This window comes from Macrobrachium rosenbergii, chromosome 12 (genome assembly GCF_040412425.1).
Source record: "Macrobrachium rosenbergii isolate ZJJX-2024 chromosome 12, ASM4041242v1, whole genome shotgun sequence".
Taxonomy (NCBI): Eukaryota; Metazoa; Arthropoda; class Malacostraca; order Decapoda; family Palaemonidae; genus Macrobrachium; species Macrobrachium rosenbergii.
In genome coordinates, this window is record NC_089752.1 from 25,358,001 (window position 1) to 25,378,000 (window position 20,000).

Sequence of the window (20,000 nt, forward strand, 5' to 3'; positions counted from 1 at the left end):
GCATTACATTGACATTGATTATAAAAGTACCCTCAGACTTTATAAATGGGACCTGACTCTCCCCTCCCAATGCAGCATAAGTACAATATGTTGGTGTGCTTGCAGTTACCTGTCAACATTGGTTGCAGTAACATTATGGTGCTTCAGCCCAAGGTCGCCCCTTGGATCTTGAGAAGGTTTTATTTTAAACCAAATTATATAAAAATTATTACTGCCACATAATTTTTAGGGAGTTTTAATTAATGAACTCCCAAATTACACTTAGGTCTATCTTAATTGATGGATTCTTTATTTTAATATATATGTGGAATGGTAGAGTTTTGTTAGTTTTTGTCTATGAAGTGTGATAGCAAAACGGACAATCTAAAAATTTATATTTTGCAAGCATGTACGGTAATTTCGTTATTGTTAACCCTCTAATGCCGAGCCTCTATTTACAAAAACGTCTCCCGTGATGCCGCAGCTGCTCGGGAGTTAGCACTGCCGAAAAAGTTTTTTCAAAAAAATCACAGCATGCTTATTTTTTTAGATTAAGAGTTCATTTGTGGCTCCTTTTTTTGTCATTGCCTGAAGTTTAGTATGCAACCTTCAGAAATGAAAAAAAAATATCATTATCATATATAAATATTGAAATATATGACAGCGCGAAAAAAAATGTTCATATATAATTGTATACAAATCGCGCTATGAGCAAAACGGTTAAAGCTAACGGGTTATTTTTTTTCTTTGTATTGTACACTAAATTGTGATGATTTTGTTATATAACAAATTGTAAAACGATCAAAGCAACATAGAGAAAATGTTGTCACAAAATAATGCATGAATTCGTAACGCGCGGACGTAAAAAAAAGTTTTTTTCAAAAATTCACCATAAATCGAAATATTGTGCTAGAGACTTCCCGTTTGTTGAAAAATGAAGCTAATTGATTGAATATTACTAGACTGTAAGTGTTTTAGCTTATTAATTGCAGTTTTCGACCATTTTGGTCGAGTTAAAGTTGATCGAAAGTCGAATTTTTTCTATTTATCGTGATTTATATGAAAATATTTCAAAACTGATAAAAGCTACAACCTATGAGTTATTTTCTGTTGTATTCTACATGAAATTGCACACATTTTCATATATAAAAGTTTATGTAACGACTAATATAAAACGGTGCAAACATTACGACAACGTGTCTTTAAAGAATTTCTGAGATGTTCGCCGAGTTACTCGCCGGACGTAAGGAAAAAGTTTTTTTTTCAAAAATTCACCATAAATCGAAAGATTGTGCTAGAGACTTCCAATTTATTGCAAAATGAAGGTAAATGATTGAATATTACTAGAATGTAAGAGTTTTAGCTTACAATTTTGTTTTTCGACCATTTGGTTCGAGTTACAGTTGACCGAAGGTTGAAATTTTAGGCAGTTATCGTGATTTATGTAAGAAAATATTTCAAAACTGATAAAAGCTACAACCATGAGTTATTTTCTGTTGTATTCTAGATGAAATTACGCACATTTTCATATATAAGAAGTTTATGTAACGACTAATGTAAAGCGATGCAAACATTACGACAATGTGATGAAAGAATTTCTGAGATGTTCGTTGAAGTTACGCTGCAGGCGTAAGAATTTTTTGGAATTTTTTTTTTTTTTTTTTTTTTTTTTTTTTTTTTTTTTTTTTTTTCCAGAAATTCACAATAAATCAAAATATTTTGCTAGAGACTTCCAGTTTGTTGCAAAATGAAGGTACATGATTGAATATTAATAGAATGTAAGATTTTTAGCTTATACTGTAATTGCGTTTTTCGACCATTTCAGTCGAGTTAAATTTGACCGAAGGTTGAAATTTTGGCAGTTATCGTGATTTATATGAAAATATTTCAGAACTGATGAAAGCTACAACCATGAGTTATTTCCTGTTGTATTCTACATGAAATTGCGCACATTTCCATATATAAAACTTTATGTAACAACTAATATAAAACGGTGCAAACATTACGATAACGCGATTTAAAGAATTTCTGGCGGCGACGTAAGGAAAATGTTTTTTTCAAAAATTCACCATAAATCGAAATATTGTGCTAGAGACTTCCAATTTGTTGCAAAATGAAGGTAAATGATTGAATATTACTAGAATGTAAGAGTTTTAGCTTACAATTGCGTTTTTTTACCATTTCGGTCGAGTCAAAGTTGACCCAAGGTTGAAATTTTGGCAGTTATCGTGATTTATATGAAAGTATTTCCAAACTGATAAAAGCTATAACCATGGGTTGTTTTTTGTTGTATTTTACATGAAATTGCACAAATTTTCATATATAAAACTTTCATGTAACGCTAATATAAAACTGCAAAATTACGATAAAATGACGAAAGAATTTCTGAAATTTTCGCCGAAAGTTACCGCGGACGGACTTAAGGAAAAGCAAAAATTAAAAATTCACCATAAATCGAAATATTGTGCTAGAGACTTCCAATATGTTGCAAAATGAAGGTAAATGATTGAATATTACTAGAATGTAAGAGTTTTAGCTTACAATTGTGTTTTTAAACCATTTCGGCCGAGTCAAAGTTGACCCGAAGGTTGAAATTTTTATGTCGGCGTACGGTACATCCACTCGGCACCCAACAGACAATTTTAGTCGACTTATGATACGTCCAGTCGGGGTTTAAGGGTTAAGCAGATAGTGTAGGAGTATTTTTTTTTTTAAGGAGGGGCCAAAAATAGAAATACAGTAATCCTTAACTGAGAAGTCCAAGGTTGTTAGCCTATACATCTAAAGTTTGGATATTATGTTTGGATAGTATAATTACTTTGGAATACTTTGGGATATTGCAAAATCTTAGTCTAACCTTACTTGGCCAAACAAGTAAAACTATACCCTTCATGCCATTCATGAGAGTGAAGAATGTTAACTCAGAGGTCTGGTAAAATTATTTATTAATAAAAATAGAGTGACAGCTAGAAAATAAAATCTGTAGAATTTACAGAGGTAAGGCCAATATAGGTTGCGGTATAAAATTAACCCTAAAATTGTAGTTTAAATGTAAGAAAACTACTGTAAGCGTACAATAAAATCAAAACATTAAATTTCCAAATTTTCATTTTTAAAGACACAAATGCTCCAGTTTTGGTTGACAGCAGAGGAGTGATTGATGGTTAGATGCGCGCTCTCTCTCTCTCTCTCTCTCTCTCTCTCTCTCTCTCTCTCTTTTGAGGCAGAGATGTCAGGTGTTAGGGAGAGGAAGATTGCAGATTTGGTAAGTGCACAGTATCATTCCTAAATGAAATTAGCAATCCCCTTAATTGATACAGCCTAAGTTATCAGGGGTACAAGGGCCATAAGAAGCAGTAGACATATCTGCTATTGTCACCTAGCTCAAGGACAACTCAAAAGGTTTGTAGTTCATGCAGGCAGCTGGTCCAAGCTTCTTAAAATCATATCAAGGAAGAGTCATGTCTGTTATTCATTTACAAAAACTGATGCATGTTTACATCCTTGTGGTTATACTTTTATTGAGGGATTTACCCTCTAGCCTTTTATAGAGTCAAGAATACCATACGGTAGTGTCAGTCATTGACTAGCCATTCACCATTACTGTTCCTAAGATGTTACAGTATTTTAGTTTTTAAAACTTGATCAGCATGACCTAGTGTCATAATACCTCACGGACCCAGTCTTTCTAGGTTGTAATATTGACTTGATAAGCATTATACAGGGTGTAGGACCGCTTATATTTAGAATCTACCCAGTACTCCACCAGTGAGGAGTCAGTAAGGAAATGAAGCAGAGATTAAATCACAGTCACAACTGCAGAATATAAGAGTCAGGAGAAAGAAGGGACACACAGGAGCCCAACCTCTGGCGTGGGTAACCAGCTGGCATGGCCTAGTTTGCTCATGTGCCTTTCATATACATTGTAGCATGAAGGTAGTTTCTTTGGTCAAAATGCTGAAGAGAGGACTTGAAGTGGTGTATCGAGTGCCTGATAAGACTATGGGAACAAGCAGCAGTCCCACTTAGGATGCTTGGTTGACATACAAGGTATTCCCTTTCCAAATTGGTGGAAGAGTCTTTTCAGATCCTTTGGAGCTCTAGCACTTCCAAGAGGCCTACCCTGTAACCTTTGATATTAAAGACTGACAGCTTCTGCAGGCATAGAGGGAGGAAGAAATCTTCAGTCATAGAAATAGAAGCAGTTGTTGGATTAATGTCCCTCTCATTGCATAGAAGCAGTTGTTGGATTAATGTCTCTTTCATTACACCCATCTGTGCTACATAATTGGTAGAGGTTGACGGTTGATGATAGGTAGGAACTTGCAGTGACATCAGATACATCTTAAGACCTCACACAATGATCTTCAGTCATGAAGTTGAGGGCTGCCTGGATTGTCCTGGAGCTTGAAGTACAGCTGTTTCAGGAGTCTCTCTCAGTGTGGCAAGCTCTAGAGATGATCCACTGGAAGCTGAAGGAGGTTCACACAGTCAAGCTGTGCCAGTATTGGCAGGATTAGCATCATCATGGTATGCATGGAGGCCCTGACTTTGGCTAGCAATTGCCTGATCAGGCTGAATGGAGGAAATTTTTAAACATCCATGCTGCCCCAGCATGTAATGTTGTGTCCAGTATCCTCCTTGCTGATAAACTAAGCTAAAGCTTCAGATTAAGGTATTTTTCAAATAAAGGTTTATCTGTCAATCACCATAAAGTCTTGCAAACTAGTGTCCATTCTCATGGCGGTATGTACTCTACCTTGTTTAGACTATCTACGATGATATTTTACCTTTTTGATACAAACCGTTGGATGTTCTCATTGCCATTTGACTCCACCCACAAGCAGGATTCTCTCACTGGGCAACACAGAGATTTAAATCATGTCTCTCCTTGTTTCATGAGAGAGGTTAAAATGGTGATTTTGCTATTACAGTGAACCCCCACTAGATTGCGGTTCAGCTTTTGTGGATTCAGTATTTCGCGGTTTTTTCTGTGAAATGTATCTCCAAATATATTGCAGGGAAATTCACTAATTCGCAGATTTTTTCACAGAGCAGTATTCACTAATTACTGTATTTTCATTTTATTTTCATGACTAAATACATTTTATATGATGAACTGATTTACTAATTGTCAGATATTAATATTAATGTAAACACAGTAAAATATCAATCAAATGTTAAAGTAAAATCCCTCAATATTGATTTATTATCATCATAATATGTACTACATAATAAAAATTATGTTCAATCTCTCTCTCTCTCTCTCTCTCTCTCTCTCTCTCTCTCTCTCTCTCTCTCTCTCTCTCTCTCTGACAACTATTGGCTAAAAGAGTTGGAGGTAGCCAATGACAAAGCTTTTAGCTCAATGCTTTGTATGTACTGTCAGTAGTGTGTGAATTATATTTTTGTTTCTCTCTCTCTCTCTCTCTCTCTCTCTCTCTCTCTCTCTCAGGGGTAACTTTATTAGTTTCATACGTAGCTGTGAGCCATATATTTTTAAGGGTAATAATGCTGTAAGATGACTTTGAAAAGTGTTTTAGGATAATAGTTTAAGGTATAATTTTGTTTGAATTATTAAAACAAGCAGTTATAAGTATTTTAGTTTAAGGTATACTATACTCAGTTCACCCCCCCCCCTCTCTCTCTCTCTCTCTCTCTCTCTCTCTCTCTCTCTCTCTCTCTCTCTCTCTCTCTCTCTCTCTCTCTCTCTCTCCGTGACAACAGCTATTATATGGAAGGGTTGGAAGGAGCCATTCACACAGCAGGGTACCAGCTTTCCTCGATGCTGATTGGCTTGAAATAGGCAGTTACATATAAGTGTTTTTAGAGGGGGGGGGGTTCCAATATATCCTGGGTTTTCGGTATTCGTGGGTGGTTGTGGTCCTTAAACCCTGTGAATACAGGGGGTCAACTGTGCCCTGGTGACCTTGCCTTTTACTGAAGCAGTGAACATTTGCAGTCTGTAACCCATCAAGTTGATGTGCTGCTTCATGTCTGCACTTGACCAGGTTCCAGGTTCCAGTTTCTGTTGACTGAGAAGGTGTGTTCCCAGTTATGCTTCAGTGTATCAGGGAACAGGAGGATTTCATGATTTGAAGGATCAAATAGGATGCCCACTTTAGGTGATCTGGGTTCTTCAACCATTGCAAATCATCAGTACTTTGGTTGAGGCTACAGCACGGTAAGCATATAGGATAGTAACAGCTGACCAGCAGAGATGCAGCTGCAGGGACCGTATCATGGAGTGACTTTATAGAACAAGTTTCCTCCATAAAGAAAGGGTGCCAGAGCTTGGCTGGAGGAATCTGCTGGCACTAGAACTCATGTGTAACAGGTAGCATCCTCCTGATTCTGTCTGTGAAAGGGTAAACTGGAGTTATCCAAGTGCTGATCTCTATTCCCAGATGTCTGTTTTGTTGGTACCTCCACTTAACCAACCAGTGGTTTAGATATCTCTGTAGCTGCATGCTGTACTGGTGTTGCCAGGCAGCCTCTGGTGCCAAAGTGCAGGTGAAGACCTGTGGAGCTGTCTCTAGCTGAAACACAGGGCATCGAACTGAAATACCTTTCCACTCCAAATGAAGACATGGTACTGCTTTGATGTAGGGTATATTGGACATGAAAATGCTCAACCTTGAGGTCCATGGATGCCTGGAAGCTTTTTAATTGGTGCACTGCCCAGCCAACTCTCTCCATCCAAACAAGGTCAGCTGCAGGAACTTGTTCCTTGTGTTGAGATTGATGATCAAGCACCAAAATGCTGTTATCTTGAGACTACTGTAAAACCCAGGTGATCTGTCCATCACTTTCTCAGCTATCTTCTTGATCATTGGTTCCACCTTATCCAAGATCTTGAATCTCTCTGGTTCACTACTGTATGTCCTCTACACTGCTGTTCATAATGTGAGGGGGGGAATTTGTCTCCTAAAAAGAAATCTGTAACCAACTCTGTCCACATCGACTACCCACAGCTTCGTCTCTTATCTCCTAGTCCAGTCTCTGTAATTTCAGTAGACAGCTCCACGCTGGTGAAGAATTGTTCATGAGCAGATGACTACTACATATTCCTCCTCAAGCCAGTGACAGCTGAAGACTGACATCCCTTCCTCAACTGAAAGGTGCCCTCAGTCTCTTGGATGGTGTGTTGCTGTCATTGAAGTAGTTAGAGTTCTGTGTTGCCTGGGCCTGTTCGAATAAGAGGAAGGGGACTGCTCATGGCTGATGTTGAAGTTTGTCTGGAAATCAGATCTCCAAAGTTGATCATAGCCACTCTGGTCACTGTGACTGTAAGCTTCTCAGAAAATTCCTTGATCAGTCTCCAGGAACAGGTTTTGGTCAAGTAGGTCAGTAGGTCAGACAAGTCCATAATGGCTGCATGTTGATTCCTCACCACAGGGTTGGCCAGCTGTGCAGTTTGTGGCCCTGCCCAGGGAACACATTATCCTCTTGGACTTTCCATACACTCCTGATGATGTGATTTTTGCTAAAATGTAACTGATGGTACCTAGGACCTAGGAAAGGTTTTAGGAGGCTCTTCATCTTGTCAGTCCGAGTGGGTGAGCATGACTGATGGCTGGACAAAAGAAGCTGGAGTCTGTCTGGCAGTACCCTCCACAGAAAAGGATACAGGATGAGGATGATGAGCAACTGGCAGTACCCTCCACAGAAGAGGATACAGGATGAGGATGATGAGCAACTCTGAATGCAATAGAATTTTGCACTTTTATGTTTTTAGGCAGGTTGAAGTTGTTTTTGGTAGCTATTTGGTGAGTGTAACCCCTTGAGGTTTCCCAACCTTCCATCTGTAGTCTTACATCAACTAGGATTTTTTTGGTTGGTTGCCAGTGCATATTGAGAGACATTGTGGCCTCAATTCAGTAGCAGAAGGTTCTCTCTTCAACCATTGTGGTCACTGCAGATTAGAGGTTTCTTGGATTCAGTTCATGAACTTAAAAAGAAAACCTCTAGGGTGCCAGTTCATTAACCTCATCAAAATCTTGACCAACTGACATCGTTCCTCACTGGGTGAGCGGGTTCCGTTCTCAGCTACCACTCTATTGGTCGCGAGTTCGAAAATCCGACCGGCCAGTGAAGAACAAGGGGAATTTGTTTCTGGTGATAGAAATTCATTTCTCGCTATAATATGGTTCGGATTCCACAGTAAGCTGTAGGTCCCGTTGCTAGGTAACCAATTGGTTCTTAGCCATGTAAAAATAAAATCTAATCCTTTGGGCCAGCCCTAGGAGAGCTGTTAATCAGCTCAGTGATCTGGTTAAACTAAGATATACTTAACTTTTTTGACCAACTGACTTAAAACAAGAAAATGATGTTCAGGGAAGTTTCAAATACTTTAGTAGTAGACACCAAAAGAGTAATGCTAGTTGTGGAATTATTTTGAAAGCTAAATTATAGATGGACTGCTGTTTAGTTTATTATGTTAAGAACTTCTATTTAATAAGTCTGGATAGTGTTAACTATGTTGAGGATACTGTGTCAGAAATTATAGAACTGTCAGTAGCCACTTTTTGTTTTCATATTTAATCACATTTCAAATTAAATGCAACCACCAACTGACATATCAGTAGTTTCTTATTTTTAGGTAAGATCAAGAATTAGAGGTAGAAGCAGATTACTAATTGTATATGTATTTTCACTTGACTAATAGTCATTTTTTTAAGTCTTTGTTCCAGAAACTCAAGAAGATAAGAAAGGTTTGTCTGGGGTAGAGTTCTCACCATCTGGTTTTCATAGAACTGTTATACCAGAATCCCCATCTACCTCCCAAAGTACTCATCTTCAGGGAAGAAAGGCCTCTTCTATTTCAGAAACACCAGGGAGTGTATCTGCCATAAAGGTACAATAATACTTTTCATGTCCACATACAGCATTGAAAGTGTTTCCCTACACAAATACAAATTCTGATTACTGTTGCCCTCTATTAAAAGGGTCTCACCATAAACAGAAATATTCATAACAGAAATTTTATACGTCTTGTCACCTCAACCTCATTGATAATAGACTGCTGTAGTTCCATATAGTGCAGCGTCAGTAACACCAATTTGTACCATTGAAGATTAAGAGGCCCCATTGCACATTCCCAGATCCTCATATGATGCTGCATTGACTGTTAATCCTTCTGTGTGATGTCGTCACCATGTTGCTCTTTGAGATTATGCTGTTGTACTTTTTCACCCACATGCCGTGATTTTTCATTATTCTCCCTGTCGTCAGCATGTGCCCATTTTCTTTGCATGCAGTTTTTATTAAGTAATGTTTAACATTACTTTTTACATATCTTTGTGTTCAGGACCTGTTCTGTGGCTGCTTCTTCAGAGACACTAAGTATTTGGCTTTGCAGTTATTTTTTCAGTAAATTGATTTTGTTTTTCTCTCGGGATTCTTGCAGCCATGTTATTGCATTCGTTTTATTTACTAATTTTGTATAAGGGTCGTCGTGTGTTATTGTTTGTGATATAGTACAGCTTGTATACCATTCCCCAGCATACTTGAAACAGACTAGGGAGATCTGGCTAAATTGGTCCTTTTATTCTCACTGTTGGGCTATGGAAACACAAGACAGATATTATACACTTTGCAGTTAAATAATTATTCAGTATTTTCATGATGTCTTTAAAATGTATATCTTTCCATGATTTTGATATATTTATTGTTCTATTTGTCATGTATTCTGTGTAATAGTAATAATTGTTGAAGTATCGTATGTAATGTAATGTCAGATCTCAGGAGTTAGTGATTTTGATAACAGCGTAATTTAGTATTAATACATCTTTATTAGTAATGTAGTATATCAACAACGTGTGTGTGTGGTAGCGAATGCTTTGTTTTGCTTCGATTGTCATCGTGAAAGATAATGTGTTGACAGTCGCAGTAACATTAGGCTGCTCAGTTCTGAAAACCAACTTTGGTTCTTGATCTTGTTTAAAAACATGCCATTTATGATTAACCAGCTGCCGTCTGTTTTGATCGTGTTAAGATTTCGTTAAAAGCTTTGTCCCATCGATTTTCTGGTAAAGACATGTGCTTTTTTGAGAAATACGAACAAGTTATTGCACCGAAGCACATGGCAATTGCGTCACGTTTAAGATCGCATTGTTATGATCACTTATTGTTCTAACATGTTAGTTTTGGCCCCAAAACGTTTTGCTCAGGAAGTGACGTCATCTTCCTTTTCTAGAATTTTCTCTCGTATCTAGTTCCCAAAATGCCTTAATAATGACATCATCTGATTGTTTGATTTCTTGCTGGAACACTAGAAATTTGCTCATTCTGATTTCAGAGACCAGTCGTGTGGTGCCTTCTCTCTCTCTCTCTCTCTCTCTCTCTCTCTCTCTCTCTCTCTCTCTCTCTCTCTCTCTCTCTCTCTTCAAAAGAGAGAAGTTATCCCTCTAACGCCAAGCCTCTATTTACAAAAACGTCTCCCATATGCCGGCGGCGTTCGGGAGTTAGCGCCGAAGCAGAAAAAAAGTTTTTGTCAAAAAATCACAGCACGCTTAGTTTTTAAGATTAAGAGTTCATTTATAGCTCCTTTTTTTTGTCATTGCCTGAAGTTTAGTATGCAACCATCAGAAATGAAAAAAATATCATTATCATATATAAATATGGAAATATATGACAGCACAAAAAAAAATGTTCATATATAATTGTATACAAATCGCGCTGTGAGCAAAACGGTTAAAGCTAACGGTTTTTTTTTTTCTTTGTATTGTACACTAAATTGCGATGATTTTGATATATAACAAATTGTAAAACGATCAAAGCAACACAGAGAAAATATTATCACAAAATGATGCATGAATTCGTAACGCGCGGATGTAAAAAAAAGTTTTTTTCAAAAATTCACCATAAATCGAAATATTGTGCCAGAGACTTCCCGTTTGTTGAAAAATGAAGCTAATTGATTGAATATTACTAGACTGTAAGTGTTTTAGCTTACAATTACAGTTTCACCATTTCGGTCGAAAGTTAAAGTTGACCGAAAGTAGAATTTTTCTATTTATCCTGATTTATATGAAAATACTTCAAAACTGATAAAAGCTACAACCATGAGTTATTTTCTGTTGTATTCTACATGAAATTGAACACATTTTCATATATAAAAGTTTATGTAACGACTAATATAAAGCGGTGCAAACGTTACGACAGCGTGTGAAGAATTTCCGAGATGTTCGGCCGAGTTACCGCACGGACGTAAGGAAAAAGTTTTTTCAAAATTCACCATAAAATGAAATATTGTGCTAGAGACTTCCAATTTATTGCAAAATGAAGGTAAATGATTGAATATTACTAGAATGTAAGAGTTTTACTTACAATTGCATTTTCTACCATTTTGGTTGAGTTAAAGTTGACCGAAGGTTGAAATTTTGGCAGTTATCATGATTTATGTGAAAATATTTCAAAACTGATAAAAGCTACAACCATGAGTTATTTTCTGTTGTATTCTAGATGAAATTGTGCACATTTACATATATAAAAGTTTATGTAACAACTAATGTAAAGCGATGCAAACATTACGACAAGCGTGGACGAAAGAATTTCTGAGATATTCGCCGAGTTACCGCACGCAGACGTAAGGAAAAGTCAGAAATTCGCAATAAATCGAAATATTGTGTTAGAGACTTCCAGTTTGTTGCAAAATGAAGGTACATGATTGGATATTACTAGAATGTAAGATTTGTAGCTTATAATTGCGTTTTTCGACTATTTCGGTCGAGTTAAAGTTGACCAAAGGTTGAAATTTTGTCAGTTATCGTGATTTATATGAAAATATTTCAAAACTGATAAAAGCTACAACCATGAGTTATTTTCTCTTGTATTCTACATGAAATTGCGCACATTTCATATATAAAACTTTATGTAACGACTAATATAAAACGGTGCAAACATTACGACAACGTGACTTTTAAAGAATTTCTGGCGCGACATAAGGAAAAAGTTTTTTCAAAAATTCACCATAAATCGAAATATTGTGCTAGAGACTTCCAATTTGTTGCAAAATGAAGGTAAATGATTGAATATTACTAGAATGTAAGAGTTTTAGCTTAAAATTGCGTTTTTTTACCATTTCGGTCGAGTCAAAGTTGACCAAAGGTTGAAATTTTGGCGGTTATCGTGATTTATATGAAAATATTTCCAAACTGATAAAAGCTACAACCATGGGTTGTTTTTTGTTGTATTTTACATGAAATTGCGCACATTTTCATATATAAAACTTTATGAAACGGCTAATATAAAACGGTGCAAAAATTACGAAAAAATGACGAAAGAATTTCTGAAATTTTCAGCCGAGTTACCCCACGGACGTATGGAAAAAGTTTTTTTCAAAAATTCACCATAAATCGAAATATTGTGCTAGAGATTTCCAATTTGTTGCCAAATGAAGGTAAATGATTGAATATTACTAGAATGTAAGAGTTTTAGCTTACAATTGCGTTTTCACCATTTCGGCCGAGTCAAAGTTGACCGAAGGTTGAAATTTTTTGTGTAGTCGGACGACGTGACGCGTCCACTGGGCACCCAACAGACAATTTTAGTCGACGTATGATACGTCCAGTAGGCGTTTAAGGGTTATTAATGTAAAATGTTTGTGTGGTCACTGATATTAATCTTAGCTTTTGAAATCTGATAGTAAAAGTGTATATATTTGTAATGACGCCTATAAAAATTGTGTTTTGTGAATCTCAAGCGGCTGCATTTGGAGTAGATTTTGTGAAAGTTTTCACAAGCTTGTGTAAGGTAAAGTGAATTTTACTTATTATTACCACGGTACAATAAGGTGTATTAAGGGATTTTTGCCCTAGTGAAATTGTTTTTGGTAAATCTTTTGTGTATTTTGTGTTCTTGTCTTTGCAATCTCTTAATTTTTCATATTTTATATAGTGGTGATTTAACTTTTATTTACTTATCAACGTAAGTTATTTCTTAATAATTTAACATTGCATACTTGATTTAATTTTCATTTACTTAGATTTTCTTTTCAAATCTTGAGTAATTCTGGATAGTGTAAATTTTGCTTGATTTGATTTAATTTCTTGATAAGTTAACCTATGTAATTTAACTCAAGAATTAATTAAATTTTGTTTTGTTTTCAAGTAATAGTAAATTTTTTCAAATTGACAATTCTAATTATAAATTTTAAATTTAAAAATAAAGTTTTGTATTTAAAATTTTTAAAAACAGTGTTTCATTTACTGGCCACCGGTGAATAGGATTAATTGTGTGCATAAGGCCAAGTGATAAACATGTTTTGTTCCTTTAGCTTTGCTGAAGTGAATCAAGACCAGGGAAACAGTTAAAGCTGCCCTTTTGCTCTAGGATATTTCTTGTTTAATTGTTGATACCTCACACTTGTTTTGAGAAACTTAGTGTGATTTTTCACATGATTAATGAGTTTTTTTAAGGGATCACTGTGACCTTAAGAGTACTCAGTCATAATTTTTAATATTATGAGAGTTCAGGTATCTGGCTGTAGTGAGGTAAAATTTTGAATTCTGTGATTAGTTGTGTAATAACCAGGTACTTGGTACACATCATGACAATATCATTATTGAAATCTGAAGCTGTCCAAGACAATTAAGCATTTTGAGACCCCACAGTATTTCCATGCACTTATGTATTTAGTCTCTCACCTCTGTACTTATCTGACTTACAGTACATGATGACAGAATCTTGGCAAGCAGTAGCAAATTGTGTCCTTGCTCAACCTCATTTGGTAATTACTTTATTACTAGTACCCCACCAGCACTTTATTTTGAATGTCCCACTTTCTCCACCAGTGATAGACAAAACAGTAGAGTTGTCCATCAAAATTCCTTGGGATTATGGGCATCAGACCCCTGTTAAAATAAAAACTCGGGATAACTCTTGACCTTCCAAACCTTGCTCTATTACCATACAGTGTGTTGTTGACCATGAAATTTACCAATTTAACATAGGCAGTTGATTCTTTACCAAATTATGGACAATATAGTATATTACAATAAACTTCACTGTGGTGAATAGTACACTATCAACAAGTATCAACAGTATAGGGTGAGAGAGAGAGAGAATGCACATTATATACTTACTGTATATGTATTGTACTACAGTATACTTAGCATACTGTAGTTTATTTTTCATACCAAATATTTTATTGAATTTATAAAACAATATCAGTTGAAAAACATTGCTTTAGTCTTAAAATTCCAGTCACTGTATACAAATGTGGGGATATGCTAATATGTGTTCACATCCAGTTAAGTCTTTCACACAATAACTTGCCAATAAATGCAACACAAACATGCTGATGCAGTTCTTGCCATAGTTATTACACTTACACATGAAAACTTGCATTCAGTAGACAAACATGTAAAAATTGTACAGGCTTATTATTATTTACTCTATAATTGGAAATGTATTGTTAAGATCTTCATCCTCTTTGTCATTATGTTGAGAGGAGTGGCAGTTAGCTTCTGTGATAGGAGAGACTGTCATTTTAACTTTAACCTTCAGGAAATATTATACATTGTGATTTCGGTCTTGGCTTTTTTGCCTTTTCATTTGTTTAAGAATGGATTTATTTGGTGCAATTGCTTTTTCTTCCATTTCCTCCACTTTCAAGGTTTGTATCATTGACAAATCTATTTCCTATCTTTCCAGCCTTATGTGCATTGTCTGCAGCTCTGACGCTGCATTTTTCTCTGCTGCAGATGCTGTATGCTGTTTGCAAGCATGAGAGGGTGACTTTTTTTTAGTTTAAATGTATTACAGTAAATTTCTGAATACAGTACTGTATTTTAATGGAAAAATAGACTAATAATTATGGTCTACTACACACACTAGTTTTCTTTACATTTCTGCCCTATGTGATTCATGTGCAGGTTTATGTAAGTGTCCACAAAGCTTAAAAAATATCCCATTTAATGACTGATGATTCTAAACTTGCAGGTTTCAAGAGAAAACTCTATGCAAGATACTGGTTTGTATAAAAGGAAACACTAAAATCACTTGAAATAATTTGTATGTAGATGTATCTGCTTTTTATGTCTTATCTAAATTCTAGAGCATCCAGTCTGAAGTCACATCAGCTATTATTGAATATAAATAATTTAGATGTTGATATATCATTACAAAGTCTTATTCAGTTTTTTATGTATATCTAAATTCTAGAATAGCATCTAATCTGAGAGTACATCAAATATAAGAAATTTGTATTTCAGGATGTGACACCTGATAATGATAGTTTCTTCTTTGAGCCATCACAACCAGAGAACAAAACTTTAAAAGAAAAATTGTGTAAAACAACTGAAAATAAAGGTGAGGTGGACTACAATAGTGATGCAAGCACAGACCTAGATGAAGATATTGCTACCCAGCTGTTTGATGATTCGGTGGATAATGTGACAAGCACAGCCAAAAAGTCTTGCACAGTTAAGAAAGACAAATGTGATGAAGATCTTTGTTTTCAGCCAACACAGTTGTTTACAGATACAGATCATCAGACGGATAAAGATAATGCTGATGATACTCAAGATGTGTTGGATGCATTTGATGATAGTATTGAAAAACCATCACTCTCAACTTCAAGAGATGAGGATGATGAATATGTTCCTACTCAACTCTTTTTCGACGATGAAAGTGACTGCGTATTCAAGAAACCTGCAACCTTAGCACCAAAAAGCAAGAAGAGGATTTCAGGTGGTCAAAGAGCCAGCAAAGTTGATGAAGACTTATTTGAAGAGTACCTTTTGGCTCCTACTCAGCCTTATGGGGAGTGTAGTAAAAGCAAACAGGCTGTATCTGATGAGGATGATATATATGATGTACCAACACAGCTGTTTAGTACTGACAAAGTTGGTGAGAACAATAATATAAAAGACAGAGAAGATATGAAGGAATCTGCAAGTGACCGTGATAATAATGATATTAACAATATGTCCAGTCAACCAACACAGTTGTTTTCAAATGGCAGGGTGTCAGCTGATGTCATTGAAAATTATGGAAATTCAAGTAAAATTGCTGACGGAGACAGTAGTGACAATAATGACAATATTTTTAATCAACCTACTCAGCCTTTTGTGGGTGATAAAGATAAAATTAATGACTTTTTTGATGCCCCAACACAGGTCTTTGAGGAAGAATCTCTAGATTCAAAGAAAAAAAAACCTGGAGGCAATTCACTCCAAGAGGGTAGTAAAACCAGACTTGAGATAATGAAAACAACAGTGCATTGTAGTGACAAAGTTGAAACACCAAAAGAACGACTAGGTGGTGATGAAGACAATGTGGAAGAAGAGGATTTACTTCCTACTCAACTTTTTGATCCAACTAAGTCCAGTAAGGAATCTCCTAAACTGGTTGATAGTGATGATGATGATGATCTTTTGGCCACACAGTTGTTTGATCCTTGTGAAAAGTCGGTGAAGATACCAAGGAGTGATGATGAAGAGGATGAGAAGTCGAGAAGAAGAAATGCTGTATTCCAAACGCCTTTAAAAGGTAATGATGTAAGCGATGAGGAATTAACTCCAACACAGATATTCAATCATCATAAATCAGCAGCAAAAATCCCAAAAAGATTAGTTGACAATGATGATGGTTTGCCACCGACTCAAGTATTTGAGGGTCACTCTGCTTCCAAAGAGACTATAGAGTCAGTAGATGATGGTAAATTTGCACCAACCCAATATTTCAATTGTAGTGAAAGTGCTCTGAAAACTCCTAAGAGTATGCTAAATGACAGTCTGCCTCCAACACAGTTGTATAGTACACTTTCAGCGGTAGACAATCCAGGGAAAGCTATAACTAGTCATGAATTACCAGCAACTCAGCTGTATTCTGATTGCAGTGTCTCCTCAGATTCTCCAAAACCATTGTTAGATAGAACTAGTACAAAGCCTTTTGCCACAGAGGAGAAAACTTGCAAAAGTTTTGTAGACCTGGATGATGTTGGTCTTTTGCCAACTCAGCCATATGCAGACTCTAATGAAAATCTTAGTATGAATATGCAGTCCATTGACAAAATAAGCAGTTTACCAAGCACTGATGAAATTATCACTGAGGCTCCAACACAGCCTTACATAAATGTTTCAAGTGTTGAAAGTAGCTGCACACAAAAGGGCCCAAATATGGTAGAAAATGTGGAATTGCAAGCAACTGAAAAAGGGCATATGGAAAATATTGATGAAGATGCAACTCAGGATATAAGTTTTGATGGATTTATTGGTGTGGATAATACACATGTTCTAGAGCAGCCACTAGGAAAAACAATGGAAAAGAAAGAAATTGCATGGGACAATGCCAGTGATGCTGACTCAGATGCTTCTGAGACTTTGCTGAATAATGATACATTAAAGGGTGAAGAAAATACTACAAACTCAAAGCTGGAATTAACAAAAGTGCAAAATAGCACCCTATTAGCTTTTGATGAGAACAGTAAAAAAGAGCTTTCTAATATTGAAAATTACCACTCTGATGAAAGTACTGATGTCGAAGATGAACTTTCCACTGTTCAAAATATGAAGGAAAATGGTGGTCAATGTAGTGCTGTTAAACTGACTCATGATGGTGGTATATTAGCTGAAGATTCGTCACATGCAGGTAAATTGTCAGTTGAAAAAAAGACGAGCTCGTCAACAGCCAAACTTTCAGATGATATTGGGCCAAACATGAATATTCAAAACATATCTTGTAAACAAAGCACTACAGTAACCAGTACACTCCAGGAGGAAGTTATGCAGAATTCAAATGAAACTGAAGAAATGTTGGCTTTAGATGTTTGCCTAGTTGACTCTCAAGATGAAACTCAGGTTAAAGAAAGCTCAGTGTTTAAAAATATTAGTGACTTAGCTGTTAAATTAGGAAGAAATAAAGAAACATCCTTTCCATTGTCAAGTGACAGCGATAGTGAAGAAGAAAACTTTAATGTCTCGCAAAAGATATTTGACTTGACTCCCCATGAGAAACTAAATACACCATCTTCATCATCCGTTAAGGAAGAGATAGGCAGTGTAGCAGCACTTAGCCAGGCTAAACGGAAGCTAGCATGTAGTAAAGAAGACAGTGGAAATATCCATAATTATTCTGACATTGAAGAATCTCCAAATAAAAAGAGATGCAATAGAGCAGCTAAAAAAAATGAAAACAAACCAGAAAAACAAAGAATTACTAGGTCTAAGTTGAATACTAAGAAAATTGTTGGTGTATCAGTGCTAGAAAATGAAACAAGGAGTCCCATTGGTGATAAGAGGTTACCCAACAGACATCAGCAGTGCTCAAATATGCAAATAACTGCTGATAAACCAGATAGTGGTAATGATGAAGATAAAACTTTGAAAGTAAGCAGTAGACAAACAAGAAAACGCACTCAAGGTTCCTTAGAGTTGCTTGCCAACAACTCCAAGAGTGATGCAAGTAGGTGTAAAACTCCCAAGTTAGAAGCACCAGAAATGGAACTAGATCATAAGTCTTCAAAGAGTTTGAAATCTTGTGACCTTGAAAAAAATTATGCAAATCAAGTACCACCAAGAAAGCTGCCAAGACTCTTACCTGTAAGGAATGTAAAACAGGAAGAAAAGTTTGGAAAACGGAGGCAAGATCCAGAATGTGCTACTATACAGAGTAAATCAGCCACTGATTCTTGTAGAGAAGTGACAGTAGATGATGTTCAGGAAGCACAGCAGAGTAACACATTTTGTGGATACTCCACGTCCAATAATCAAAATAACCAGCAACTGGCAAGTAAAAGTGAGAGGAGAAATACAAGACGGAGAACAGTAAATCCAGTACCAGAAACTCAAAAGGAAGAGTCTTCAGAGACACAGAGACCAGAAAATAAGACAGATAAAAGAACTGAAAGTAAGAGAGAGATTTCTCAAGAGCAAAAGGAAATCTCAGGTGTTCGTAGAAGCCGAGGTAGGAAAAGTAGAGTTACGCACAGTGAGGTTGAGGTTCAGAACAATAAAGAAGATTGTGGTAAAGGTAAAATTCATATAGGAAGTTCAGAAAAAACAGAATGTGCATCAGAAAACCCAACAGTTCTTCAAAATAAAGTAGGTCTAATTGAAAAAGTGGAGGGCTGTTCAACAAAGCTTACTAGTAAATGCAAATACAGAGGTAAAAAATCAGTTGCAAATGCAAGTACAGATGTTTCAGATGTAAACAGTAGTAGAAATGTGGATAAAGTTGATCTTGAGTTGAAAGGTGAACAAATTAATAAAACAGAGGCAAGGTCTTCATTGTTAGCCAGCAAAGAAAGTTTAGAAAGAACGCTAACATTTACGAAAGATGAAATGATTGATGAGAAGTCAGATTCAAAATATGAATGTCATGCAAATAAGATTGCAACTAGAGGACCAAAGAAGTGTAAGACCACTATTGTCAGTAAGCCAGAGACCATGCAAATGAGTAAATCTGCTCTTAAAGAAGCAGGTACAAGTAATGAAGATGAAAACAGAGCTGCATCTGAAAATCTTTCCAAGATTAGAACCAGTAGACGTGCTCGAAGAGGGCCAAATAGATTTTCTCCTGACCCTGACTCTCAAAGATCTCTGGGTAAAAATGAGGAAAATGAAATGCTCAAAGGAACTAACTCTGGATCCCAAAATTCTGAAGATGAAAGGAGTAGGAAGGAGATGGTGGGAGATAATGAGAATGAGGATTCTAAAAGTTCGGAAGATTTTTCAGTACCATCTTTGAGAAGGGGAAGAAGAACAAAGAAAAGTCAAGATGGAATTGACAATAATATAAAGATTGTCAAAGAAAATGTCATAGAGCAACCTAGAAACCATTCAGAAATTCGCAGAGGAAGAGCTAGCATAGCAACATCACAACCATCTTCAGTAAAATCATATCCTAAAACAAGATCAAGGTTTAGTGTACTCCCAGGTAACACTGGTAATACAAGAAAGCAAGAAGGAAATACTGAATCTAAAGTACTACAAATCGAAGATAAACCAAAATTGCCATCAGCCATATCCAAAAGAAGTACTAACAAGGATGATAAGGGAGAGACATCAGGTCAT

The 20,000-nt window shown here is 36.1% G+C and overlaps 1 protein-coding gene across 2 annotated transcripts in view; it reads left to right on the plus strand.

Moving 5' to 3' along the window:
- The window catches only part of LOC136844447 (mediator of DNA damage checkpoint protein 1-like), a 214,415-nt gene that overhangs the window by 116,741 nt on the left and 77,674 nt on the right, over positions 1-20,000 (plus strand). Inside the window, exons 8-9 of one of the 2 annotated variants that reach the window (XM_067113693.1) lie at positions 8,661-8,836; positions 15,198-20,000. The exon at positions 15,198-20,000 is cut by the window's right edge and continues 219 nt beyond it. In XM_067113693.1, coding sequence (XP_066969794.1) covers positions 8,661-8,836; positions 15,198-20,000 — 4,979 coding nt within the window. The remainder of the gene's footprint in view (positions 1-8,660; positions 8,837-15,197) is intronic. The other variant, XM_067113694.1, reaches the window with a different exon arrangement.